General features: G+C 50.0%; 2 protein-coding genes across 4 annotated transcripts in view; one reads left to right on the forward strand and one right to left on the reverse strand.

Annotated features, from left to right (window-relative positions):
• The window catches only part of LOC123760124 (venom allergen 5), a 298,290-nt gene that overhangs the window by 269,004 nt on the left and 1,457 nt on the right, over positions 1 to 27,829 (reverse strand). The gene's annotated exons all lie outside the window — the stretch shown is intronic.
• LOC138365372 (uncharacterized) lies at positions 19,368 to 22,002 on the forward strand. Its single transcript, XM_069325683.1, has 2 exons — positions 19,368 to 19,415; positions 21,034 to 22,002. Exons 1-2 carry the CDS (start codon positions 19,368 to 19,370, stop codon positions 22,000 to 22,002), a joined length of 1,017 nt encoding a protein of 338 aa, XP_069181784.1.

Here is a 27,829-nt window from a genome sequence, read left to right on the forward strand (position 1 = left end):
TGCAGGTCGCTTCCGAACTGGGTTCCCATTTTTCTTCTGTTAGCTCTGGTCTTCATCTTCCCCAATCTTTCCTTCTTCGTAAACCTGTCCTTGAGTCTCGTCCTTTAGATTTCTGCACTCATCTTCAGCTTCCCTATAATGATCCCTTCTCTCTCTCTGAACTTCGTTCTGCCCTGGCCCTCTGCGGTTCTACGGCGGCGGGCTCCGATGGTATTCATTATGAGATGCTTCGCCATCTCCCTCCGAGCACGTCTCAGTATTTACTGAGTCTGTATAATCGGATCTGGGAGTCGTCGTCAGTCCCTGAGGACTGGCTCGATGCCGTTGTCCTCCCTGTTCGCAAACCGGGGTCTCTGGGTACTTCCCCTAAGGACTTTCGCCCTATTGCTCTCACAAGTTGTGTCTGCAAACTCTTTGAACGTATGGTTAACGTTCGTCTGATGTGGTTCCTGGAACACCATCACCTCCTCTCCCCTTCTCAATTTGGTTTCCGCAAGTGCCGCAGCACGACAGATGTCCTGGTGAACTTGGAGGTCTATATTCGTACTGCTTTTGCTGCGAAGACCTCCGTTGTTGCCGTCCTTTTTGACCTAGAAAAGGCTTACGACACCACTTGGCGTTATCATATCCTATCTCAACTTCATTCTTTTGGCCTTCGTGGTCATCTCCCTCTCTTTCTCCGCAGCTTCCTCTCTCGTCGTTCCTTTCGGGTGCGCCTTGGTACCGCTCTGTCTCCCTCTTTTCAGCAATACGAAGGTGTGCCCCAGGGTAGTGTTCTGAGCACTACTCTTTTTCTTGTTGCCCTCAATGGTCTTCTTTCCTCTCTTCCTTCTGGTGTCTTCTCCGCTCTCTATGTCGATGATCTTACCCTTTGTTGTCAGGGTGATGATTCGCCTCTCCTTCAACGCCGGCTTCAACTTGCAATTGATGCCGTGTCGTCTTGGGCCACAGGTCATGGCTTCAAGTTCTCTACTTCTAAGACTTGTGCCATGACTTTTACGCGGAAACGGGTTGTTCTTCGTCCCTCTTTGTCACTTTATGGTCATCCCCTTGAATACAAAGATTCCGCGAAGCTTTTGGGGTTATTCCTTGACACTCGTTTGTCTTGGTCTCCCCATATCTCTTACCTCCGTGTTGAGTGCTCTAAGGCCCTTACCCTCCTTCGGGTCTTGTCCCATACTTCTTGGGGGGCAGATAGGCGCACTCTCCTTGCTTTACATTCCTCTCTCGTCCTGTCTAAGCTCGATTATGGTTGCCCTGCTTACTCGTCTGCTTCTCCTTCTACTCTTCGCCGTCTTGATGCTTTGCACCATACTGGGTTGCGCCTCAGTTCTGGTGCCTTTCGTTCGACTCCCATCCTTAGCTTGTATGTTGACACTGGCTTCCTGTCTCTCCAGGACCGCCGTGATCGCTACTGTCTTCGCTATCTTGCGCGGTCCTTGCAACATCCTTCCTCTCGCCTCTGTCGTGCTTTAACTTTTACCCCTCCTGCGGTTCCTGTTCCTCTTCACCACCTCCCTCTTTCTGTCCGGTTATCTCGCCTACAGGATTCTCTCTCCGTTCGTATTTCTGATGTTTCTCCTCGTGTTGTTCCTTCTTTGCCCCCGTGGAGGGTCCCTCTTCCGCGGTTTTGTACTTCCTTGACCCGTATCACTAAAGCTTTTACCCCTCCTACGGTTCTAAAACGCCTTTTCCTCGAGCACTTTTCTTCTCACTCCCGCTCCGTTTCTGTCTTCACCGATGGGTCTAAGTCAGCGGACGGTGTTGGCTACTCTGTTGTTTTTCCTGATTGCACTTATATGTGTCGCTTGCCTCCGGAGACTAGCATCTTTACAGCAGAACTTTATGCTATTCTCTATGCTCTTCGTCTCCTGCTTTCTCGTTGTCAGTCTTCCTTTGTGGTTGTTGTTGACTCTCGTAGTGCCCTCATGGCTCTCGGGTCCTTTAATCCGGTTCATCCAGTAGTTGTCGAGATCCAGCATTGGCTGTTTCTCGTTCACAGTAAATTTAAGTCGGTTGAGTTTTGTTGGGTTCCCAGCCATATTGGTGTGTCTTTAAATGAGCGTGCGGATGCTGCCGCTAAGGAAGCTGTCCGCTCTTGTCCCATCTCTCGTAAAGGCATTCCGTATTCCGACTTTTACCCAGTTATCCATTCCTCAGTTCTTACCCGTTGGCAGGCTTCTTGGTTGTCTGTTACTGGTAACAAGCTACGTACTCTTAAATGTTGTGTTTCCTCGTGGCCGTCCTCCTTCCACCGTAACCGGCGGTGGGAAACAGCTCTGGCGAGGTTGCGTATTGGCCATACTTGCTTAACCCATGGTCACTTGATGGAGCGCAGCCCTGCTCCTTATTGTCCTAGTTGCATTGTCCCTCTTACGGTCGTGCATGTCCTTCTTGAATGTCCTGACTTCCAGGACGAGCGTGTGTCTTGCTTTCCGACCGCCCCTCGCGGTCACCTGTCCCTCGATAGAATTCTTGGTGACTCGGATACTTTTGATATCGTTCGCCTTATGCGTTTTTGTTCTCGTATTGGCATCCTTGGTGATATTTAGCGCCCTCTGATTATTTTGCGTATTTGATGGTGCTACATAGCCTTCCCGGTTTGGTGCCTTCTTTTGATAATTACTTACTTACTGCAGTGCCCTCTGATACACACCTCTACTGCAGTGCCCTCTGATACACACCACTACTGCAGTGCCCTCTGATACACACCTCTACTGCAGTGCGCTCTGATACACACCTCTACTGCAGTGCGCTCTGATACACACCTCTACTGCAGTGCTCTCTGATACACACCTCTACTGCAGTGCTCTCTGATACACACCTCTACTGCAGTGCTCTCTGATACACACCTCTACTGCAGTGCTCTCTGATACACACCTCTACTGCAGTGCTCTCTGATACACACCACTACTGCAGTGCCCTCTGATACACACCTCTACTGCAGTGCGCTCTGATACACACCTCTACTGCAGTGCGCTCTGATACACACCTCTACTGCAGTGCGCTCTGATACACACCTCTACTGCAGTGCTCTCTGATACACACCTCTACTGCAGTGCTCTCTGATACACACCTCTACTGCAGTGCTCTCTGATACACACCTCTACTGCAGTGCTCTCTGATACACACCTCTACTGCAGTGCTCTCTGATACACACCTCTACTGCAGTGCCCTCTGATACACACCTCTACTGCAGTGTGCTCTGATACACACCTCTACTGCAGTGCGCTCTGATACACACCTCTACTGCAGTGCGCTCTGATACACACCTCTACTGCAGTGCCCTCTGATACACACCTCTACTGCAGTGTGCTGATACACACCTCTACTGCAGTGCGCTCTGATACACACCTCTACTGCAGTGCGCTCTGATACACACCTCTACTGCAGTGCTCTCTGATACACACCTCTACTGCAGTGCTCTCTGATACACACCTCTACTGCAGTGCGCTCTGATACACACCACTACTGCAGTGCGCTCTGATACACACCACTACTGCAGTGCGCTCTGATGCACACCTCTACTGCAGTGCCCTCTGATAGGAAAGTTCTGTGATTGTTGGATAAGTAAATGAAATTTACACTTGGATATGTGTGTGTCTCGTTTTAAGGAACTTGCTGATAAACTGAGGGAGAACATTACCTCAGGTCATGAGAGAAACACGAGGCATTGGTTCCACTTAGTGTTCCTTGCTGAGTTTTTGAAGATTTCAGGAATTTGGACTTTGATGTGTTAAGTAGTTTTAGAAGGAGCGCAATTTGGTGGAGGAAAAATCCTGAAATTTCATATATGATTTTGCTAGGTTAGGGATATTTTTCATTTAGCTATGTCATGTTAGGTAAGCATGTTTTGTTATTTTCCAGATGCGTTGAGGAAGACTTGCTGGGCTGCTGAGACATTGACCCTCAGGATTAATAAAGTTAAACTGTGATACTATTTTCTTAGTTGAGTGTAATTAAATATGTTCACAAAATTTGACTTCAGTCTTCCTTTTGTCTCATTAGATAACGTTCCAAGTTTGCTGGCTCTATGACCAGCCCTGAAGGGTTTCTACCAACACTCAAGTTATTATACAAGAAAGATCGATCCAACCAGTTAGATTTTGCTAGCCGAGACACAAGATAAATTTTGCGTTCAGTAAGGTATAAGAAGCAACAAGAGCCTCCTCGTCAGTTAGTGTCTCGGAAGCTAACAGTGATGGGCGCCAAGATGTTGCTCATCATGTTCTCAACCTCGACGTTCTTATACAGGGAAGTTTTGCTTCTTGATCATTGTTCTACTCGTTACCTGCGACACAAAGGGAGGTACAGGACGTGGTAACAGTGTGTATTGTAGTAGTCAACTCCAGTGCCAGTTGTAGTGGAGGCAGCACCCTGTGGCACTGAACCACTGGGAGGTGTGGCGGAGGCAGCACCCTGTGACACTGGACCACTGGGAGGTGTGTGGTGGAGGCAGCACCGTGTGACACTGGACCACTGGGAGGTGTGTGGTGGAGGCAGCACCGTGTGACACTGGACCACTGGGAGGTGTGTGGTGGAGGCAGCACCCTGTGACACTGGACCACTGGGAGGTGTGTGGTGGAGGCAGCACCCTGTGGCACTGAACCACTGGGAGGTGTGGCGGAGGCAGCACCCTGTGACACTGGACCACTGGGAGGTGTGTGGTGGAGGCAGCACCGTGTGACACTGGACCACTGGGAGGTGTGGGTGGAGGCAGCACCGTGTGACACTGGACCACTGGGAGGTGTGTGGTGGAGGCAGCACCCTGTGACACTGGACCACTGGGAGGTGTGTGGTGGAGGCAGCACCGTGTGACACTGGACCACTGGGAGGTGTGGTGGAGGCAGCACCCTGTGACACTGGACCACTGGGAGGTGTGGTGGAGGCAGCACCCTGTGACACTGGACCACTGGGAGGTGTGGTGGAGGCAGCACCCTGTGACACTGGACCACTGGGAGGTGTGTGGTGGAGGCAGCACCCAGTGGCACTGAACCACTGGGAGGTGTGGCGGAGGCAGCACCCTGTGACACTGGACCACTGGGAGGTGTGTGGTGGAGGCAACACCCTGTGTCACTGAACCACTGGGAGGTGTGTGGTGGAGGCAGCACCCTGTGACACTGGACCACTGGGAGGTGTGTGGTGGAGGCAGCACCCTGTGTCACTGAACCACTGGGAGGTGTGTGGTGGAGGCAGCACCCTGTGACACTGGACCACTGGGAGGTGTGGTGGAGGCAGCACCCTGTGACACTGGACCACTGGGAGGTGTGTGGTGGAGGCAGCACCCTGTGGCACTGAACCACTGGGAGGTGTGTGGTGGAGGCAGCACCCTGTGACACTGGACCACTGGGAGGTGTGTGGTGGAGGCAGCACCGTGTGACACTGGACCACTGGGAGGTGTGTGGTGGAGGCAGCACCCTGTGACACTGGACCACTGGGAGGTGTGTGGTGGAGGCAGCACCGTGTGACACTGGACCACTGGGAGGTGTGTGGTGGAGGCAGCACCCTGTGACACTGGACCACTGGGAGGTGTGTGGTGGAGGCAGCACCCTGTGACACTGGACCACTGGGAGGTGTGTGGTGGAGGCAGCACCCTGTGACACTGGACCACTGGGAGGTGTGTGGTGGAGGCAGCACCCTGTGACACTGAACCACTGAGGTCTTACAGTGTTTCAGTTTCATTAATTACCAAGGCGATATTTTATCTGGACCTGTATTGTGTATAACATCCAGCCCAAACATCTTTGTATAACATCCAGCCCAAATATCTTTGTATAACATCCAGCCCAATCTTCATCTGGTTTCATTTTAGTTTCGTTTTGTCTTTTCAAGGAGAATGTACGTTTTCTTGAGGCACTTAACTCCAGTTGCTCCCTTTTGTATAGCCTTATCACCTGATCGTTCAGACATTAGGTGAAAGTAGGTGAAAAATTAAATTAGGTGAAGGGAGCACGAGGCTGAACACAAGGTACCATATGTGAGGTGAAATCCTGAAAGAGTCAATTATAGTGAAAGATCTTGGGGTTGATATCACACCGAACCTATCCCCAGGTTCGGTGTAATATCATTGGCCAACATGAGAACTGCCTTTAGAAACTTGCGTAAGGAATCATTCAAAACTTTGTATACCACTTATGTCAGACCAATCCTGGAGTATGCAGCTCCAGCGTGGCGTCTATACCTAGTTAGACACAAGACAATGTTAGAGAAAATTCCGAGGTATGCTACCAGACTTGTCCCAAAACTGAAAGGTATGAATTACTAGGAAAAGCTACGGGAGCGAAGCCTTACGTACCTGGAAGCCTGAAGAATCAGGGTAGACCTGATTACCGTTGCAACCTGCTCTCGCACAAGACAGAACACATATATGACTTATTACTTATAGTCACTATTTTGCTTATAAATAAGTACATATGTGACATATTCCAACCCACATTTCTTTTTCAAGGCACTAACTTTTTCTCTTAGTTTTATTAAACAATAGAGATTTTTATACAAAATTTGACAATATCCTGAGTTACTTTACAATTTATTTAAATATTTTAGTTTTGTTTTATTATTTTTATAAAAGTGTAATATCAATATAGGTATAGGTTCAGTACTAATTGTAATATCTTAGCATACTAAGAAGGTTAGGTTAGGTTGTGGGTTTTCTATTCAGCTTTTCAAGGTAAACTCAAATATTCACAATAAATTAGTATGTCACATATGCTCTTATTCATAAGCAAGATATTGACGATTAGGAAGTGCGAGAACGGGTTGCATTACCACCTACAAAATTCTCCGACGATTTGACAGGGTGGAAAAAGACAAACTGTTTAGAATGAGTGGAATACGAACATCGGTATGCAGGTGGGTACTAAGTACCCAAATGACCTATAGAGACATTAAAAATATTTTTTTCAGTGTCAGAGTAGTTAACAAACGGAATGCAACAAATGAAATTACAATTGGCAGTGATGTGGTGGAGGCTTACTCCATACACAGTTTCAAATGTAGATATGATAGAGCGCAGTAGGCTCAGTAACCTGTACACCATTTGATTGACAGTGTGAGGCGGGATCAAAGAGCCGGAGCTCAACCCCCGCAAGTACAGCTAGGCGAGTAAACATGTGCTCTGTTACTACGGTGCAGGTCACGTGCTCCTTGGGTGTCGTGTGTGTGGGAGGAGCAGGAGCACCAAGAGGAAGGCAGCACAGGTGGCACAGGATCCCCTGCGTGTTGGTTCATTAATATGCAGAAGGCGAAGCTGGGCTCCCGGCCTTCACTCGCCCACAAAATGACACAATGTTCTCCCGACCTCTTTATAACCAGCCCGGGTAACACTTACTAGTTCCCCCCGAGCTCTGGCACAGTTGATGATAGTGGAGGTGACCGCCACCATTACAACGGTGATGGATGCTTCTACTCTCGCAATTCTTTATTCACCTAATTGTGCGCACGAAGGAGTGTGCCACAGTTTCACAACCTCGCAGTACTAGTTAGCTTCATATCGTGTGTGTGTTGGTCAGGAAATTTGGATAAACCGTATTTATGCTTCTGATGTGGAGCATAAATGGGCTCGGTCCAGTCCAATCATCTGGGCTGGACGGTAGAGCGACGGTCTCGTTTCGTGCAGGTCGGTGTTCAATCCCTCCCCGACCGTCCAAGTGCTTGGGCCACCGTCCCATCCCAAATCCTTATCCTGACCCCTAATTCCCAGTGCTATATAATCGTAATGGCTTGGCGCTTTCCCCCTGATAATTCCCTCCCTCCTGATGTGGTCATTGCACACTCCTCTCGTCGATGTTATTATACCCGTCTTCCTTACTACCCGCTCTCTCTTATCCTTACTACCCGCTCTCTCTTATTACATAAATAGTTTGACAAATTATTTACATTTTCAGTATTATGAAGGAAAGAATAACATTGAAGTAATCTGAGTTAGACAAAAGTATGATGTAGTTCATGAGAGACTGAAGAGAATACTGTGGACGACTTATTGGACAATGTCTTAATGTTACTTAGTAGTCTTAAAATGTTGTTACTTAATTACTTAAGGTGAACATGACTAGCCTCTTCAGGCTATACCCTCGACTTTGGTACACTTGTTACAACCACCAACTTTTCTGTTGACAAGCAGTGCGGCCGCTGGGCACCACAACTAGCAATAGCAGAGCGTTAACAGCTCAATACCATCTGCTCTAAGTGTATACATTTCACCCTCACGTTAAACAGATAAATCTAGCTTCACCAGATTTTGCTTATCAAAATTTTAATATAAATTCAACCTCATCTTAATAAATATAAAATGAGAAACCTTTAATATAAATGAGGAAAATCAACGGAAGCTCTTACGTGACTCGTACCCTTAACTAGCGAACTGCCAGCCGAAACCTCTACCACTGTACCACCTTGATATGTTAACAGGTATACAACCTGGGACTCTTCTTGATCGACAGGAAGTCTGGAGGCCTCTCCTGAAGTCATTCAAAGTTTTACATAAACCCCCAGACACCAATAAGACTAACATCAATAACATGACCAAGTTGACCTATTTGTAAGAGCAGCAATTTAGGAAGAGGCCTCGTCTGTGACTCTGAATTTGAGTCTCGCACACGACTGGTATGACATTGCGGTTAAGCTATTGAAAGACAATTTATGTAACCCATTAGTGCTTGTCGCTAACCTAACATAATAATTTTAAAGACTTTCTGCCACCAAGTAAGAATGCAGACTCCTTGTAAAGTTTCAGGTTGGAGGTTCAGGCATTGTAAGTTCCCTCATCACAGTCACACAAATACCACCACTATTTAATGGAGAGGCTATTAAATTTAATCATATAGCGGTAATTCCACTGATGTTCTAACAACGGTGTGCTAACATCTTAAGAATGACTTTCTTAAGAAAAGGATTTTCTTACAATGAGGGAAATGATCGATGGTCTAAAATCAGCCATTAATCTCATGTGGACTATTGATTAGATAAAACCACCTGAAAACTCAAGTCAGACCAGCCCAGACAAAATTAAACAAGCTAAAAAACTAAAGCTTAATAATAAACCTAAGGTTCCACAAACCAAAAATAAGGAAGATAGCATAGGTGCCAACGAGGCATCTTGGTCTACACCTATTACTCTGTCAGCACCCACGGAGCCTGAGTCTTCTGGTCATGATACAGGCTACCAGCTCAACTGGTCGCTAACAACAATAGCAACAGTGAGCGAGATATTTGTGAGCTCATGACACCTGCGTGAGAGACTTAAATGCGATCATGGTAATCATCACATTGCACTGGGATATGGGGGGCCTCCACCAGGCAAGGCCGCAAAGCCGAAAAATTATCAATCTACAACTGTGAAGTACAGCGCATTTACATTGATAAAAATAAATATGCTTTTAATATACTTTCAGATTACCACAAATGTCTAGATAACTATCTATGTTGTTTGACGGGGCAGTTCGTTGCTCAGGGTAATAGATGTACTCTGAGGACTAGCACTATGTAGAAAGTAATAGTGCAAGGCGTCTCTCTGCCGAATTCCCTCTGCTGAGATGAGTTTGTGCATAAATAAAGGGAAGAATGCTTGCGCAATGTTCTTCGACTGCTTTGAGAACTGCTTACTTTTTGAGGAGTTGAAAGCGTTTCCAACATCGAATTTTACTACTGCCTTGTCTTCGATGAGAGAAGTGGTATTGGCTCGTGCAGCATATGCTGCTGCTTCACTGCCTTGGGGGATCCCGAACCCCAGCTGGTTGGGTTGCAGCATGGTGGCTGATGCCATTCGAATACTTCTGACAGTAGCCTTTGTATCTAGTCGGTGAAGGGCTATACCAACGGCAATGGGTCTAATCCCTCCATTCTTTTTTTTCAGGCCACATAGAGATGTACCAATGAAAAACAGTTTGATTTAGACAGGAATGAAACCAGCGAGGAAGTTAAACGTTACGATTCCTGTCAGGAGCGACTCTGCAACTGAGCCAAGAACTGGATTTACCATTGCCATGACACGTTGATGTGTTACCCATGAGTAGCGTCCTGAGGGGCCCGGAGTGAGTGAGACCAGAGCACGTTCCTCACTGCCTCCTTCCTGATACATGCGATACTTGATGAATGGGTTTCAGATAAGATGGGATGTTAGTGATAGTGAGTTATGCTAACAAAATCACTCTGATGAGGCAAGAGCCATTTTTAGTTGGAAAGGAAAGGAATTATCAGGGGAAGCGCAAAGCCATTACGACAATTTAGCACTTGGAAGGCATCAGGATAAGGATTTGGGAACGGACGGGTGGAAGGAATGGTGCCTCACCCACAGTTGGAATGTTAGCAACAATCTGCACTAACAACAAAGTTAGTGCAGGAATAGTGAGGCCAAAAATAACTTATCTTTGACTCACGCTGGAGATCCCCGGGTTTTCTTCCCTTTAATGCAAAAACTCAGTCACTCAGCATCCTTCCCACACACACAAGCAAGTCACACTTTCATCATAATATTCAAAAACAGGTCAATGAAATCCCTGAATAATGTACACCTTTATGAAAGTTACGTAAGTATTTACCTAAAAAAAAAAATCCCAGTCCGGCGTGTGCTCCGTTAATGAGAATATTCCGAGCAGCTCCCGCGCCGGTAACATTCACCTCACACACTTCAGTCCCTGAGCGGTGAGGGCCGCCTGCTGGAGGTAGCCAGGGGCCGGACGGGGCGGTGAGGGCCGCCTGCTGCAGGTAGCCAAGGGCCGGACGGAGCGGTGAGGGCCGCCTGCTGCAGGTAGCCAGGGGCCGGACGGGGCGGTGAGGGCCGCCTGCTGAAGGTAGCCAGGGGCCGGACGGGGCGGTCAGCGGGGTCAGCTGAGCCACACGAAGGCTGACCATCGTTGTAGGAACCCCTGAACTTTCCAATGAAAGGTCTTGCCGGGTAATTTGCTGTGATAACTTTACTGCCGGACCGTAATTGACTCATACTTCGTCAAATTCATACTAAAGTTTATTGTTTTGAGCGTAGATAGCAGAGCCAGATAGGGGTAAAGATGGAGGAAGTACCACTGGTATGGAGGAAGCACCACTGGTATGGAGGAAGCACCATTGGTATGGAGGAAGCACCACTAGTATGGAAGAGGCCATAACCCTCGGCACTGTATATAAGAGAAGTGATCACTGTGTGTGTAAGAGAGGCGAGAAGTAATGCCTGCTGGTCAACACTGTACAAGCACTACAGTCGCCGCATGTGGTTGTGTCTCACTACACCAAGTGATGCCGAACACCTCTCTAACCCTGTCCTTGGGGGACGGAAGGAAATGAATACTCTTAATACTGGTAAGAAATGTAAATGTTTGGTAACGTCTGTGGTAAAAATAAAGCAGGCTGTAGGAGGCCTGTGTCCCAATAGTCGCCCGACTCCGCGTAATGTCCACTAACATGAAGCTGGAGCGGCAGCAGTTGTCTCTAGTTAGTAGAAAAAGTTCCTAATTTAGAAAAATGGCTCTACTATTAACCCAGATCAGAGCGGACTGTTATACACCCTACAGTAAATAACTCTGTGTGTGTGTGCGTGTGTGTGTGTGTGTGTGTGTGTGTGTGTATGTGAGAGAGAGAGAGAGAGAGAGAGAGAGAGAGAGAGAGAGCGAGAGCGAGAGCGAGAGCGAGAGCGAGAGCGAGAGAGCGAGAGAGCGAGAGAGCGAGAGAGCGAGAGAGCGAGAGAGCGAGAGCGCGAGAGCGCGAGAGCGCGAGAGCGCGCTAGAGCGCTAGAGCGCTAGAGCGCTAGAGCGCTAGAGTGCGAGAGCGCGAGAGCGCGAGAGCGCGAGAGAGAGAGAGAGAGCCGTCAATCGCACACGCTCAGTTGATTGACGGTTGAGAGGCGGACCAAAGAGCTAAAGCTCAATGAAGGAAGCAAGCACAACTAGGTGAATACACATGCTCGTGCCCCTGGGGTGTGTGGTGGGTGTCACGTGTCACGTGTCATGTGTCACGTGTCACGTGTCGGATATACTCCGTGGGCCAAGCTTAATTATTTGTGTGTTAATAACAGACTACAATAAATGGCGTTTCATGCAGGTATCGTAGACTATACAAAGGTTACATAGTGTGAGTCACAGCCGTTAGTCACACAGGGCTGCATTAAGATCATGTAGTAAAAACACAGGTAGATGAAGTAATTGCAAAACTGCAGGTAGCTCATACAGGGTGGTCAGAAGGGTCTTGTGACTGGACATTTAATAATATAGTGTGAGCGATCATGACCCAGTTCCTGCTCACAGAGTATACTCTTGGAGGGCTCAGGTTGGGGAGATTTATCACATCCAACCACCTGCCACAGGTGACACAAACCCAACCTCATCCCGGCGCATTGGCTCATTATCGACATCGTCGATCTAACGACACAGCGACATTATCCGGCGCTAATGTCGCATTGTTTCTAAAGGTTCCATACTGCGCATTTTATATCAGAACTAAACAAATCCTAACTTTTCCCAGTAGTGTTTCAGGCCTCCGAGAGTATAATTTATCTCTTATCAGACCCCATTGTTTGAGCAATATAGTTTTAACAATAGAGATTAGGATACACGAGTATTGTTCAACTTCGTGTTTTGTTGCATGCAAATTTAGCAGCCGTCTTGGTTATAATGGCGAGTTATTTTGGTGCAAGCAAGTTTTTCCTACTTGCTATTATAAGACTCTGTCGATCTTGCAGAAGTTTTCAAGTGCTCCAAGAGCAGAATTTGAATTACAGAAAATTACTACTGCTAAATTATTAAAAATTACACGACTTTATAATGGCCCAGAACGGACCGAAACGTCGTCGCTTCTCCATCTTCTAAGTTGTGGTTTGGTAATCATAAAATTACTACTGGAATCCCAGCATGCAATTCTTTTGACCATATCGTGGCCTAGTCGTCTCAGGTCTCTATTTGTGTAGAGTTCGGCTAGTAGTTTAACCTGAGAGTGAGTCTGTAGATAAGTATTTGTGTATAACTTGCAGGATGCTGGAGTGTCCCAGCTGACGGTCGGACCGAGCCCTCGGCGTCGAGATGTTGCCAGCAAGTAACACAGTTCGCCAATAGTACCTATCCTGTTTCACATATATGTAAACTACCGGGCGGTGTCCCAGTACCTGTCTCTTCCTTTCCTGCTCTTCTCCTCTCTCCTTCTCTTCTCCTATTTTTCCTTCTTTCTATCCCCACTCCCTCTTCTCCAACTCTGCATATCACCCTTTCCCTACCTCTCCACACTCTTTTTTTGAACAGGCAATACAATAACCAGCTAAAAACTGTTTAAAAACTCTGGATAACCCATTATTTCAGACATACAGAAGTCGCAATAGGACCCGACTCGTCCATGACATTCCCCTACCATCCATGCGTCATCCTGAAAAGTTGGGCGAGGTTAGCTCCAAGCCTCAGATCTCCGACCCTCGACAAACAGAAGTTGAATTTTTTGATAAAGATGACCTATCAGAAGGAAGAGACTCATTCCACTAAATGTTTGCTAATAGTTCTCTGGAGAACTGAAGGAATGGTACAAAATAATAACTGTCAGGGTTTAACTCGTTTATATGTAGAATAATTAAACTAAGTGCAGGGAGCAGGAGGCTGGGTACATGGTGCCACACCACGAATTTTATTCAAGAACTGGATTTTGAGAAAAAATTGGGGATTGATATGACACCGAAGCCCATGTGAAGAGGAGATCATCAGGGACATATGTTAGACTGTCCAACATAGGAACTACCTTTAAAAATTAGTACAATGAATTATTCAGAACCTTATATACCATATATGTTACACGATTCTTGAAGTATACGGCTTCAGCGAGGCATCATTATCTAGTCAAGTACAAGGTGAAGTTAACGAAAGTTGAGAGGTATACTTCTAGACTAGTGAGGAAATGACAGGTAGGAGTTAATGGAAAGACTACTGGAAATAAACCTCTTCACTGGAAGATAAAAAGAGTTAGGGAAGATATAATTACCACCTATAAAATTATGAAGGGAATTGACAGGGTAGATAAAGATATTATTTAACACGGGTGGTGCTCGCACAAGGGGGCACAGGTGGAAAGTGGGGACCCAAATGAGCCACAGACACATCCAACACTGAACAAATTCTTAATAAATGGAATGAACTAAGAAATGGTGTAGTGGAGGCTAACTCTATTGACGATTTCATATGAAGACATGATAAGAGCTCAATAGGCTCAGGAACCTGCTCCAGGAGGGACCTGCCAGCCTCACCAGGCTCCAGGAAGGGACCTGCCAGCCTCACCAGGCTCCAGGAGGGGACCTGCCATCCTCACCAGGCTCCAGAAGGGGACCTGCCATCCTCACCAGGCTCCGGGAAGGGACTTGCCAGCCTCACCAGGCTCCGGGAGGGGACCTGCCAGCCTCACCAGGCTCCGGGAGGGACCTGCCAGCCTCACCAGGCTCCAGGAGGGGACCTGCCAGCCTCACCAGGCTCCAGGAGGGGACCTGCCAGCCTCACCAGGCTCCGGGAGGGGACCTGCCATCCTCACCAGGCTCCAGAAGGGGACCTGCCATCCTCACCAGGCTCCGGGAGGGGACCTGCCAGCCTCACCAGGCTCCAGGAGGGGACCTGCCAGCCTCACCAGGCTCCAGGAGGGGACCTGCCAGCCTCACCAGACTCCAGGAGGGGACCTGCCAGCCTCACCAGGCTCCAGGAGGGGACCTGCCAGCCTCACCAGGCTCCGAGAAGGGACTTGCCAGCCTCACCAGGCTCCGGGAAGGGACTTGCCAGCCTCACCAGGCTCCGGGAGGGGACCTGCCAGCCTCACCAGGCTCCGGGAAGGGACTTGCCAGCCTCACCAGGCTCCGGGAGGGGACTTGCCAGCCTCACCAGGCTCAGGGAAGGGACTTGCCAGCCTCACCAGGCTCCGGGAAGGGACCTGCCATCCTCACCAGGCTCCGGGAGGGGACTTGCCAGCCTCACCAGGCTCCGGGAGGGGACTTGCCAGCCTCACCAGGCTCCGGGAGGGGACTTGCCAGCCTCACCAGGCTCCGGGAGGAGACTTGCCAGCCTCACCAGGCTCCGGGAAGGGACTTGCCAGCCTCACCAGGCTCAGGGAAGGGACTTGCCAGCCTCACCAGGCTCCGGGAGGGGACCTGCCAGCCTCACCAGGCTCCAGGAGGGACCTGCCAGCCTCACCAGGCTCCGGGAGGGGACCTGCCATCCTCACCAGGCTCTAGAAAGGGACCTGCCATCCTCACCAGGCTCCAGAAGGGGACCTGCCATCCTCACCAGGCTCCGGGAGGGGACCTGCCAGCCTCACCAGGCTCCAGGAGGGGACCTGCCAGCCTCACCAGGCTCCAGGAGGGGACCTGCCAGCCTCACCAGACTCCAGGAGGGGACCTGCCAGCCTCACCAGGCTCCAGGAGGGGACCTGCCAGCCTCACCAGGCTCCGGGAAGGGACTTGCCAGCCTCACCAGGCTCCGGGAAGGGACTTGCCAGCCTCACCAGGCTCCGGGAGGGGACCTGCCAGCCTCACCAGGCTCCGGGAAGGGACTTGCTAGCCTCACCAGGCTCCGGGAGGGGACTTGCCAGCCTCACCAGGCTCAGGGAAGGGACTTGCCAGCCTCACCAGGCTCCGGGAAGGGACCTGCCAGCCTCACCAGGCTCCGGGAGGGGACTTGCCAGCCTCACCAGGCTCCGGGAGGGGACTTGCCAGCCTCACCAGGCTCCGGGAGGGGACTTGCCAGCCTCACCAGGCTCCGGGAGGAGACTTGCCAGCCTCACCAGGCTCCGGGAAGGGACTTGCCAGCCTCACCAGGCTCAGGGAAGGGACTTGCCAGCCTCACCAGGCTCCGGGAGGGGACCTGCCAGCCTCACCAGGCTCCAGGAGGGACCTGCCAGCCTCACCAGGCTCCGGGAGGGGACCTGCCATCCTCACCAGGCTCTAGAAAGGGACCTGCCATCCTCACCAGGGTCCGGGAGGGGACCTGCCAGCCTCACTACCTTTATTGTCGCGTTCCTGTATCACGTGAAAGGCAGATGTCTTCCCTGTCCTGGCTCATACACTCTATTGAGGGGCAGCCCCAGCCGGCCAGGCGGAGTCCCAGCCGGCCAGGCGGAGTCCCAGCCGGCCAGGAAGAGTCCCAGCCAGCCAGGAGGAGTCCCAGCCGGCCAGGAGGAGTCCCAGCCGGCCAGGAGGAGTCCCAGCCGGCCAGTAGGAGTCCCAGCCGGCCAGGAGGAGTCCCTGCCGGTCAGGAGGAGTCCCAGCCATCCAGGAGGAGTCCCTGCCGGCCAGGAGGAGTCCCTGCCGGCCAGGTGGAGTCCCTGCAGGCCAGGAGGAGTCCCAGCCGGCCAGGAGGAGTCCCAGCAGGCCAGGTGGAGTCCCTGCCGGCCAGGAGGAGTCCCAGCCGGCCAGGAGGAGTCCCAGTCGGCCAGGAGGAGTTCCTGCCGGCCAGGAGGAGTCCCAGCCGGCCAAGAGGAGTCCCTGCCGGTCAGAAGGAGTCCCTGTCGGCCAGGAGAAGTTCCAGCCGGCCAGGGGCAACTCCCGCTGGTCACGAGGGGCGCTCGTCCGGCCAGTTTCCCCAAGGCGGACACTCGCCGGCCAAGGCGGACACTCGCCGGCCAAGGGGGGCACTCGCCGGCCAAGAGGGGTACTCGCCGGCCAAGGGGGCACTCGCCGGCCAAGGGGGCACTCGCCGGCCAAGGGGGCCACTCGCCGGCCAAGGAGAGCACTCCCCGGCCAAGGGGGCACTCGCCGGCCAAGGGGAGCACTCGCCGGCCAAGGCGGACACTCGCCGGCCAAGGGGGAACTCGCCGGCCGAGGGGGATGTGACGTCAGAGGAATGGGCCGGGGCGGCCTCTGTGGTTATTATTAACTGGTGACGAACCCCGAAAAAACTATTAATAAAAAATGAGTTGGTTGTGTGTTAACCTTGGGAGGTGGAGGCGAGAGCCGCCGTGGGGCGAAGTGTGCGTGTACAAGACCTGGACTTGCACCACTAAATGGAAGAAATTCTAAGCACTCGAGGGGGAAAAACTTGATCTTTGTGTTAAAATAAGTTGAACCACGTCTGCCACACTGACATGCTTCAAGCCTTGGTATTTATAGACTGGTTCCCAGCATAGACTTGAATACTAATGCCTTCACCGATGAAGGCTTAGGTGTCTAACATTATCATTCACTAACATAATCCTTACATGACTCGTCAACACTCTCATATGATTTATTTAAATGTATTCCCATGAGATATTACTGTTAGATGTGCAGAGTGACCTTGCGTGATGTTTAGAGGTGGATCACTGTCTGTCACTGATGTCCCAGACAGTTGAGGGGTTGATCAATGCCAGTCAGTGGTGTCCCAGACAGTCGAAATGTTATCTACTGTCTGTACTTTTGTCCAGGTCAATAAACTGTTTATCAGCGGAAATAAGAGCAGTCAGAGAAACTTTTACTTAACTCTGACTTCATACGATTATTTACCTCTCCTACTACCGTAGTTATTCAGTTATATTTATTACATGATATTTCACATACATGGCACGGATTTCAAACCATAGATATTACCTAATTCCTAAAGACGATGTTTCAGTGCCTTGAACGCAGCAAGGATTTCCGCGCCCAATCGCATTGTTGTTGAATAGAATTGGTCGCTCCTGGGCTGAAGGTTTCCACAATGAGTTTTACGTCAAAGCCGTTCAAGAAACTATGTACACGATTACTCAATGAGCCTAATATTTCTGAGCCTATGAAAGTGAAGCTGTAGCACTGGCAGTTTTTCTGGGTCTCCCTAAATATCGCAACACCGTCCCTTTCAGAGGTGCTATACTACAGACAGGTGTTCCCTGGCGTATATTTATCCTACATTTAGTTCTCCAATCTGAGAGAACTCTATCAACATCAGAGGCCCGAGACTGTTCAACACGCTTCCACTACACATAAGGGACATAACTGGCCGACCCCTCACAGTGTTCAAGAGAGAACTCTTATCAACATCAGAGGCCCGAGACTGTTCAACACGCTTCCAATACACATAAGGGGCATAACTGGCCGACTTATTACAGTGTTCAAGAGAGAACTCGACAAGCATCTCCAAAGGATACCTGATCAACTAGGCTATGATTCATACGTCAGGTTGCGAGCAGCCGCGTCCAACAGCCTGGTCGACGACCGGGCCGCGGGGACGCTAAGTCCCGAAAACACCTCCAGGTAAGTAGTTCCACTTTTAAGAATGTGGCAGTGAATACGAGCGCCTCACTGTGACACTACCTACTTGAATTACTCAAATTATTTAAAATTTAGTTTGTGCTCAATAAAGATTTTAATAATAAATAACCATTTGTGGAAATATTAAGTGAATATTTCGCTACAACACAATGGGAACAAAACACAAACAAACGCAATCATGAATACACTTAAGCACATGTGTATATATACACACACACACACACACACACACACACACACACACACACACACACACACACACACACACACACACACACACACACACACACACACACACACACAAAATCCTCAGAGGAATCGACCGGGTAAACAAGGATAAACTATTCAACACTGGTGGGACGCGAACAAGGGGACACAGATGGAAACTGAGTACCACATGAACCACAGGGACGTTAGAAGGAACTTTTTCAGTGTCAGAGTAGTTAACGGATGGAATGCATTAGGCAGTGATGTGGTGGAGGCTGACTCCATACACAGTTTCGAATGTAGATATGATAGAGCCCAGTAGGCTCAGGAATCTGTACACCTGTTGATTGGCAGTTGAGAGGCGGGACCAAAGAGCCAGAGCTCTACCCCCGCAAGCACAAATAGGTGAGTACACACACGTGTAATCTCCCCAACCACACACACACCTGTAACAATCCACCCCCCCCACACACACTGACACCAGTAACCCCCAACACCCCCCACACACACCTGAAACACCCCCTCCCCCCCACCACACACAAAGACGGCCCAAGACATGATGGACTACATCACACAAAAATGGGAGACAGCAGACAAGTTAGTTCCGGTCCAAAAGGAAAACAAACTAAATGCAGACGATTTATCCATAGTTTAATCAGAGATGTAAGCTAGCAAAGCATCAAAGAAGAAGGGCGTGGAGAAACCATAGAAATAACAGGACACTTGAGAGCAGAGAAAGATACCAGAGCGCCAGGACCGAATACGTCAGGGTGAGAAGAGAGGAATCAATACGAAAATGACATAGCAAGTGAGACGAAGACTCAACCTAAATTGCTGCACAGCCACATCAGAGGAAAACAGCAGTGAAGAAATTGATAGTGAAGGTGAGGATGGGGGCAGAGAGATTCACTACAAATGACAAGTGTGCGAGGAACTTAATAAGGAATTCCAGGTCTTCACATTAGAGCAAGGAGAAGTTTTAAAGATAAGAGAAGGAATGGTCAACCAGGCACCACTAGAGAAGTTTGGGATTACCAGTGGGGATGTAAGGAAACAGGGAGTGTAAACAGGGAGAAAAACGGGGAATCAGGGAGTGTAAACAGGGAGTTTAGAGACTGGCATAACGAGTATCTGGCCATTGTTTACATAGAATATCAGTACTCACAGTTACTACATAGAATATCAGTACTCACAGTTACTAGCAACACCCGCCAGGACCTGGCTCTCATTACACCAGGTGGAGAAGGTGCTTCTACCTGTAGAGTGAGCCCGTGCAACACACACACTTGAGGGCCACCTGTAGAGTGAGCCCGTGCACCACACACACTTGAGGGCCGCCTGTAGAGTGAGCTCGTGCACCACACACACTTGAGGGCCACAATTATACGAAGGAAAACGTAGACGTGGCCATGTTTGTAGGAAGGCGCGAGTGGCCACACTCACCATCGACCTGAGACACGGAGGGACACACTCACCATCGACCTGAGACACGGAGGGACACTCACCATCGACCTGAGACACGGAGGGACACTCACCATCGACCTGAGACACGGAGGGACACTCACCATCGACCTGAGACACGGAGGGACACTCACCATCGACCTGAGACACGGAGGGACACTCACCATCGACCTGAGACACGGAGGGACACTCACCATCGACCTGAGACACGGAGGGACACTCACCATCAACCTGAGACACGGAGGGACACTCACCATCGACCTGAGACACGGAGGGACACTCACCTGGGGAAGAAAAAGATTTGTTAGCACGGTTGCACGTGTGAGACACGGAGGCTTGTGGACTCCCACGACGCAGACAATATATTCCAGAACACGCACGTGTCAAATGTTACTGCTGTGTGACACGTGTCAAATGTTACTGCTGTGTGACACGTGTCAAATGTTACTGCTGTGTGACACGTGTCAAATGTTACTGCTGTGTGACACGTGTCAAATGTTACTGCTGTGTGACACGTGTCAAATGTTACTGCTGTGTGACACGTGTCAAATGCTACTGCTGTGTGACACGTGTCAAATGCTACTGCTGTGTGACACGTGTCAAATGTTACTGCTGTGTGACACGTGTCAAATGCTACTGCTGTGTGACACGTGTCAAATGCTACTGCTGTGTGACACGTGTCAAATGCTACTGCTGTGTGACACGTGTCAAATGTTACTGCTGTGTGACACGTGTCAAATGTTACTGCTGTGTGACACGTGTCAAATGCTACTGCTGTGTGACACGTGTCAAATGTTACTGCTGTGTGACACGTGTCAAATGCTACTGCTGTGTGACACGTGTCAAATGCTACTGCTGTGTGACACGTGTCAAATGCTACTGCTGTGTGACACGTGTCAAATGTTACTGCTGTGTGACACGTGTCAAATGTTACTGCTGTGTGACACGTGTCAAATGTTACTGCTGTGTGACACGTGTCAAATGTTACTGCTGTGTGACACGTGTCAAATGTTACTGCTGTGTGACACGTGTCAAATGTTACTGCTGTGTGACACGTGTCAAATGTTACTGCTGTGTGACACGTGTCAAATGTTACTGCTGTGTGACACGTGTCAAATGTTACTGCTATGTGACACGTGTCAAATGCTACTGCTGTGTGACACGAGTCAAATGCTTATTGACATTACCCTGCCCCACACTAGCGCTGTGCACCCCTCACACTAGCACTTTACTCCCTCACACTAGCGCTGTACACCCTCACACTAGCGCTGTACACCCTCACACTAGCGCTGTACACCCTCACACTAGCGCTGTACACCCTCACACTAGCGCTGTTCACACTCACACTACCGCTGTGCACCCTCACACTAGCGCTGTGCACCCTCACACTAGCGCTGTGCACCCTCACACTAGCGCTGTACACCCTCACACTAGAGCTGTGCACCCTCACACTAGCGCTGTGCACCCTCACACTAGCGCTGTACACCCTCACACTAGAGCTGTGCACCCTCACACTAGCGCTGTACACCCTCACACTAGCGCTGTGCACCCTCACACTAGCGCTGTGTACCCTCACACTAGAGCTGTGCACCTTCACACTAGCGCTGTGCACCCTCACACTAGCGCTGTACACCCTCACACTAGAGCTGTGCACCCTCACACTAGCGCTGTGCACCCTCACACTAGCGCTGTGCACCCTCACACTAGCGCTGTGCACCCTCACACTAGCGCTGTACACCCTCACACTAGAGCTGTGCACCCTCATACTAGCGCTGTACACCATCACACTAGCGCTGTGCACCCTCACACTAGCGCTGTACACCCTTACACTAGAGCTGTGCACCCTCACACTAGCGCTGTGCACCCTCACACTAGCGCTGTACACCCTCACACTAGCGCTGTACACCCTCACACTAGCGCTGTACACCTTCACACTAGCGCTGTGCACCCTCACACTAGAGCTGTGCACCCTCACACTAGAGCTGTGCACCCTCACACTAAAGCTGTGCACCTTCACACTAGAGCTATTCACCCTCACACTAGAGCTGTGCACCCTCACACTAGAGCTGTACACCCTCACACTAGAGCTGTGCACCCTCACACTAGAGCTGTGCACCCTCACACTAGCGCTGTGCACCATTCACACTTGCGCTGTGCACTATTCACACTAGCGCTGGACACCCCCACACTAGCGCTGTGCACCATTCACACTAGCGCTGTGCACCATTCACACTAGCGCTGGACACCCCCACACTAGCGCTGTGCACCATTCACACTAGCGCTGGGCACCCTCACACTAGCGCTGTGCACCCCCCACACTAGCGCTGAGCACCCTCACACTAGCGCTGTGCACCCCCCACACTAGCGCTGTGCACCCCCCACACTAGCGCTGAGCACCCTCACACTAGCGATGGGCACCCTCACACTAGCGCTGAGCACCCTCACACTAGCGATGGGCACCCTCACACTAGCGCTGGGCACCCTCACACTAGCGATGGGCACCCTCACACTAGCGCTGGGAACCCCCACACTTGTGCTGAGCCCCCCCACACTAGCGCTGAGCACCCCTTCACTAGCGCTGGGCACCCCCACACTAGCGCTGATCACCCCTACACTAGCGCTGAGCACCCCCACACCAGCGCTGTGCACCCCCCACACTAGCGCTGTGCACCCCACACTAGCGCTGGGCACCCCCACACTAGCGCTGGGCACCCCCACACTAACGCTGGGCACCCCCACACTAGCGCTGTGCACCCCTACACTAGCGCTGTGCACCCCCCACACTAGCGCTGTGCACCCCTACACTAGCGCTGAGCACCCCCACACTAGCGCTGTGCACCCCCCACACTAGCGCTGTGCACCCCTACACTAGCGCTGTGCTCCCCCACACTAGCGCTGGGCACCCTCACACTAGCGATGGGCATCCCCACACTAGCGCTGGGCACCCCCACACTAACGCTGGGCACCCCCACACTAACGCTGGGCACCCCCACACTAGCGCTGGGCACCCCTACACTAGCGTTGAGCACCCCCACACTAGCGCTGGGCACCCCTACACTAGCGCTGAGCACCCCCCACACTAGCGCTGGGCACCCCTACACTAGCGCTGAGCACCCCCACACTAGCGCTGTGCACCCCCCACACTAGCGCTGGGCACCCCCACACTAGCGCTGGGCACTGCTTGGGGACTTCAGCCTACGGCACCTGAAATGGAAGCACCCGGCTAATACAGTAATATCAGAAAGAATACCAGGAAGTAGCCTAAATGAACAGGCACATGCAAATGACCTGCTACGGATGTGCGACAGGTTTGCCTTAAACCAGCAAATAGTAGAACCAACTAGGAAGGAGAACACGCTGAACCTCATTTTCACTAATAATGATGAATTGATCAGGAACATAATGAATGCAAATACCTGTTACTCAGATCACAACTTAATTGAAGTTCTGACAAGCATGGGGAATAGACCCTCAAAACCAGTCCAGCTTCCCATTGGAGGAGATTTCAGCAAATTCAACTTCAATAATAAACAGATAAACTGGGAGCAAATAAACCAGGACTTCACAGAAATAAACTGGGAAAAACAGCTAGACAATGCAAACATGAACCAGTGCCTGGAAAAAATAAGCTCAGTAGCACTTGAAATATGTTCAAACCGCATACCCCTAAGAAAAAGGAGAAAGAGATGCAGACTGGAACAGGAAAGTCGTTCCCTTTATAGGCGAAGAAAACGAATCGCGGAACAACTTGAGAGTCGCACCCTATCTCAAGAACAGCGAAGAAGGTTAGGTAGAGAAATAGAAACAATTGAACTCAAGCTACAACAATCATACAAAACCCAGGAGAGGCAAAGAGAGTAAAAGGCCACCAGTGAAATAGAGAGAAATCCTAAATATTTTTTCTCCTATGCAAAATCAAGATAAAAAACCACATCTAATATCGGGCCCCTGCGAAAAAGAGATGGAACTTTCACCGATGACAACAAAGAAATGAGCAAGTTACTGAGGAAGCAGTACGACTCTGTTTTCGGTGAGCCACTAAACGCACTAAAGATTGATAACCCAAAAGAATTTTTCATGGATATGATACCAACATCAAATCATATATCAGACGTCACCCTATCCCCACTGGATTGTGAAGAAGCCATAAACAGTATGCCTATGCACTCTGCACCAGGCCCGGATTCTTGGAACTCCATATTCATCAAGAACTGTAAAAAAAACACTATCGCAGGCCCTTCACATTCTGTGGAGACAAAGCCTAGATACTGACGTTATCCCTAACATACTAAAAACAGCAGAGATAGCACCACTCTACAAAGGAGGAAATAAGGAAGAGGCAAAAAATTACAGACCGATAGCACTAACATCACACATCATAAATTTTTTGAGAGAGAAATACCTGGAATCACAGCATCTCCATAACCCCGGACAACATGGTTTCAGAACAGGGCGCTCTTGCCTGTCGCAGTTGCTGTACCACTATGATATGGCATTATATGCTATGGAAGACAAGCAAAACGCTGATGTAATTTACACAGATTTCGCAAAAGCCTTTGATAAATGTGACTATGGTGTTATTGCACATAAAATGCGTTCAAAAGGAATTACCGGGAAAATTGGCAGATGGATCTACAATTTCCTAACTAACAGAACCCAATGTGTAATAGTCAACAAAATAAAATCCAGCCCATCAACCATGAAGAGCTCAGTCCCCCAGGGTACTGTGCTTGCTCCAGTACTTTTTCTCATCCTCATATCGGACATAGACAAGAACACAACCTATAGCACTGTATCATCCTTTGGAGATGACACTAGGATCTTCATGAGAGTAGGCAACATAGAGGACACGGCAAACCTCCAATCAGATGTAGATCAGGTCTTTCTATGGGCTACAGAAAATAATATGGTGTCTAACGAAGATAAGTTTCAACTCCTGTGCTACGGAAAAAATGAAAATATAAAAACGGAAACCACGTACAAAACTCAGGCAAATCATAACATGGAACGAAAAGACAATGTAAAGGATCTGGGTGTACTCATGTCGGAAGATCTTACCTTCAAAGAACACAATAAAATAGCCGTCACAACTGCAAGAAAAATGACAGGTTGGATAACAAGAACTTTTCACACTAGAGATGCTATACCGATGATGATATTTTTCAAAACGCTTGTGCTCTCTAGAGTGGAGTACTGCTGCACAATGACAGCCCCTTTCAATGCAGGAGAAACTGCTGACCCGGAGAGCGTGCAGAGATCCTTTACCTCTAGAATCCACTCAGTAAAACATTTAAACTACTGGGACCGACTAAAGAGCCTAAATCTGCACTCCCTTGAGCGCAGGCGGGAGAGATACATAATAATCTTTACGTGGAAAATAATTGAGAGGCTGGTCCCAAACCTGCACACAGAAATAACATCACATGAGACCAGAAGACATGGCAGGATGTGCAGAATACCCCCGTTAAAGATCAGAGGTGCAACAGGTACTCTGAGAGAGAACTCTATCAACATCAGAGGCCCGAGACTGTTCAACACGCTTCCGCTACACATAAGGGACATAACTGGCAATCCCCTCACAGTGTTCATGAGAGAACTGGATAAGCACCTCCAAATGATACCTGATCAACCAGGCTGTGACTCATACGTCAGGCTGCACACTAGCGCTGTGCACCCCCCCACAATAGCGCTGTGCACCGTCAGACTAGCACTGTGCACCCCCCACAATAGCGCTGTGCACCGTCAGACTAGCACTGTGCACCCTCACACTAGCGCTGTACACCCTCACACTAGCGCTGTGCACCCTCACACTAGCGCTGTGCACCCTCACACTAGCGCTGTGCACCCTCACACTAGCGCTGTGCACCCTCACACTAGCGCTGTGCACCCTCACACTAGCGCTGTGCACCCTCACACTAGCGCTGTGCACCCTCACACTAGCGCAGTGCACCCTCACACTAGCGCTGTTCACCCTCACACTAGCGCTGTGCACCCTCACACTAGCTCTGTGCACCCTCACACTAGCGCTGTGCACCCTCACACTAGCTCTGTGCACCCTCACACTAGCTCTGTGCACCCTCACACAAGAGCTGTGCACCCTCATACTAGCGCTGTACATGATAATATTCTCCCTCTAGTGGCACTGTGACGGAACACGGCACATTATTCTTCCTCTTGTGGCACTGTGACGGAACACGACACATTATTCTCCCTTTAGTGCCACTGTGACGGAACACGGCACATTAATCTTCCTCTTGTGGCACTGTGACGGAACACGACACATTATTCTCCTTCTAGTGGCACTGTGACGGAACACGACACATTATTCTTCCTCTAATGGCACTGTGACGGAACACGACACATTATTCTCCCTCTAGTGCCACTGTGACGGAACACGACACATTATTCTCCCTCTAATGGCACTGTGACGGAACACGACACATTATTCTCCTTCTAGTGGCACTGTGACGGAACACGACACATTATTCTTCCTTTAATGGCACTGTGACGGAACACGACACATTATTCTCCCTCTTGTGGCACTGTGACGGAACATGGCACATTAATCTTCCTCTTGTGGCACTGTGACGGAACACGACCCATTATTCTCCCTCTAATGGCACTGTTATCTTCTTGAGGTTATCTTGAGATGTTTTCGGGGCTTTTTTTTTTTTTAGTGTCCCCGCGGCCCGGTCCTCGACCAGGCCTCCACCCCCAGGAAGCAGCCCGTGACAGCTGACTAACACCCAGGTACCTATTTTACTGTTAGGTAACAGGGGCATAGGATGAAAGAAACTCTGCCCATTGTTTCTCGCCGGCGCCTGGGATCGAACCCAGGACCACAGGATCACAAGCCCAGCGTGCTGTCCGCTCGGCCGACCGGCTCCCCCGCACTAGCTCTGTGCACCCTCACACCAGAGCTGTGACGGAACACGGCACATTAATCTCCCTCTTGTGCGACTGTGACGGAACACGACACATTATTCTCCCTCTTGTGCCACTGTGACGGAACACGACACATTATTCTTCCTCTTGTGGCACTGTGACGGAACACGACACATTATTCTCCCTCTTGTGCCACTGTGACGGAACACGACACATTATTCTTCCTCTTGTGGCACTGTGACGGAACACGACACATTATTCTCCCTCTAGTGGCACTGTGACGGAACACGACACATTATTCTCCCTCTAGTGGCACTGTGACGGAACACGACACATTATTCTCCTTCTAGTGGCACTGTGACGGAACACGACACATTATTCTCCCTCTAGTGGCACTGTGACGGAACACGACACATTATTCTCCCTCTAGTGGCACTGTGACGGAACACGACACATTATTCTCCTTCTAGTGGCACTGTGACGGAACACGACACATTATTCTCCCTCTAGTGGCACTGTGACGGAACATGACACATTATTCTTCCTCTTGTGGCACTGTGACGGAACACGACACATTATTCTCCCTCTAGTGGCACTGTGACGGAACACGACACATTATTCTCCCTCTAGTGGCACTGTGACGGAACACGACACATTATTCTCCCTCTAGTGGCACTGTGACGGAACACGACACATTAATCTCCCTCTTGTGCCACTGTGACGGAACACGACACATTATTCTCCCTCTAGTGGCACTGTGACGGAACACGACACATTATTCTCCCTCTTGTGGCACTGTGACGGAACACGACACATTATTCTTCTTCTAATGGCACTGTGACGGAACACGACACATTATTCTCCCTCTAGTGGCACTGTGACGGAACACGACACATTATTCTCCCTCTTGTGGCACTGTGACAGAACACGACACATTATTCTTCCTCTAATGGCACTGACGGAACACGACACATTATTCTCCCTCTTGTGGCACTGTGACGGAACACGACACATTATTCTCCCTCTAGTAGCACAGTGACGGAACACGACACATTATTCTCCCTCTTGTGGCACTGTGACGGAACACGACACATTATTCTTCCTCTAATGGCA

This window comes from Procambarus clarkii, chromosome 16, assembly GCF_040958095.1.
Source record: "Procambarus clarkii isolate CNS0578487 chromosome 16, FALCON_Pclarkii_2.0, whole genome shotgun sequence".
NCBI lineage: Eukaryota > Metazoa > Arthropoda > Malacostraca > Decapoda > Cambaridae > Procambarus > Procambarus clarkii.

Excerpts from the sequence above, each read along its gene's own strand:
- LOC138365372 (XM_069325683.1), top strand. The coding sequence starts at position 19,368 with ATGGTCAACCAGGCACCACTAGAGAAGTTTGGGATTACCAGTGGGGAT. Across the intron at positions 19,416-21,033 it reads TTGGGATTACCAGTGGGGAT|CGCTGTGCACCCCTCACACT; the intron begins GTAAGGAAACAG and ends GCCCCACACTAG.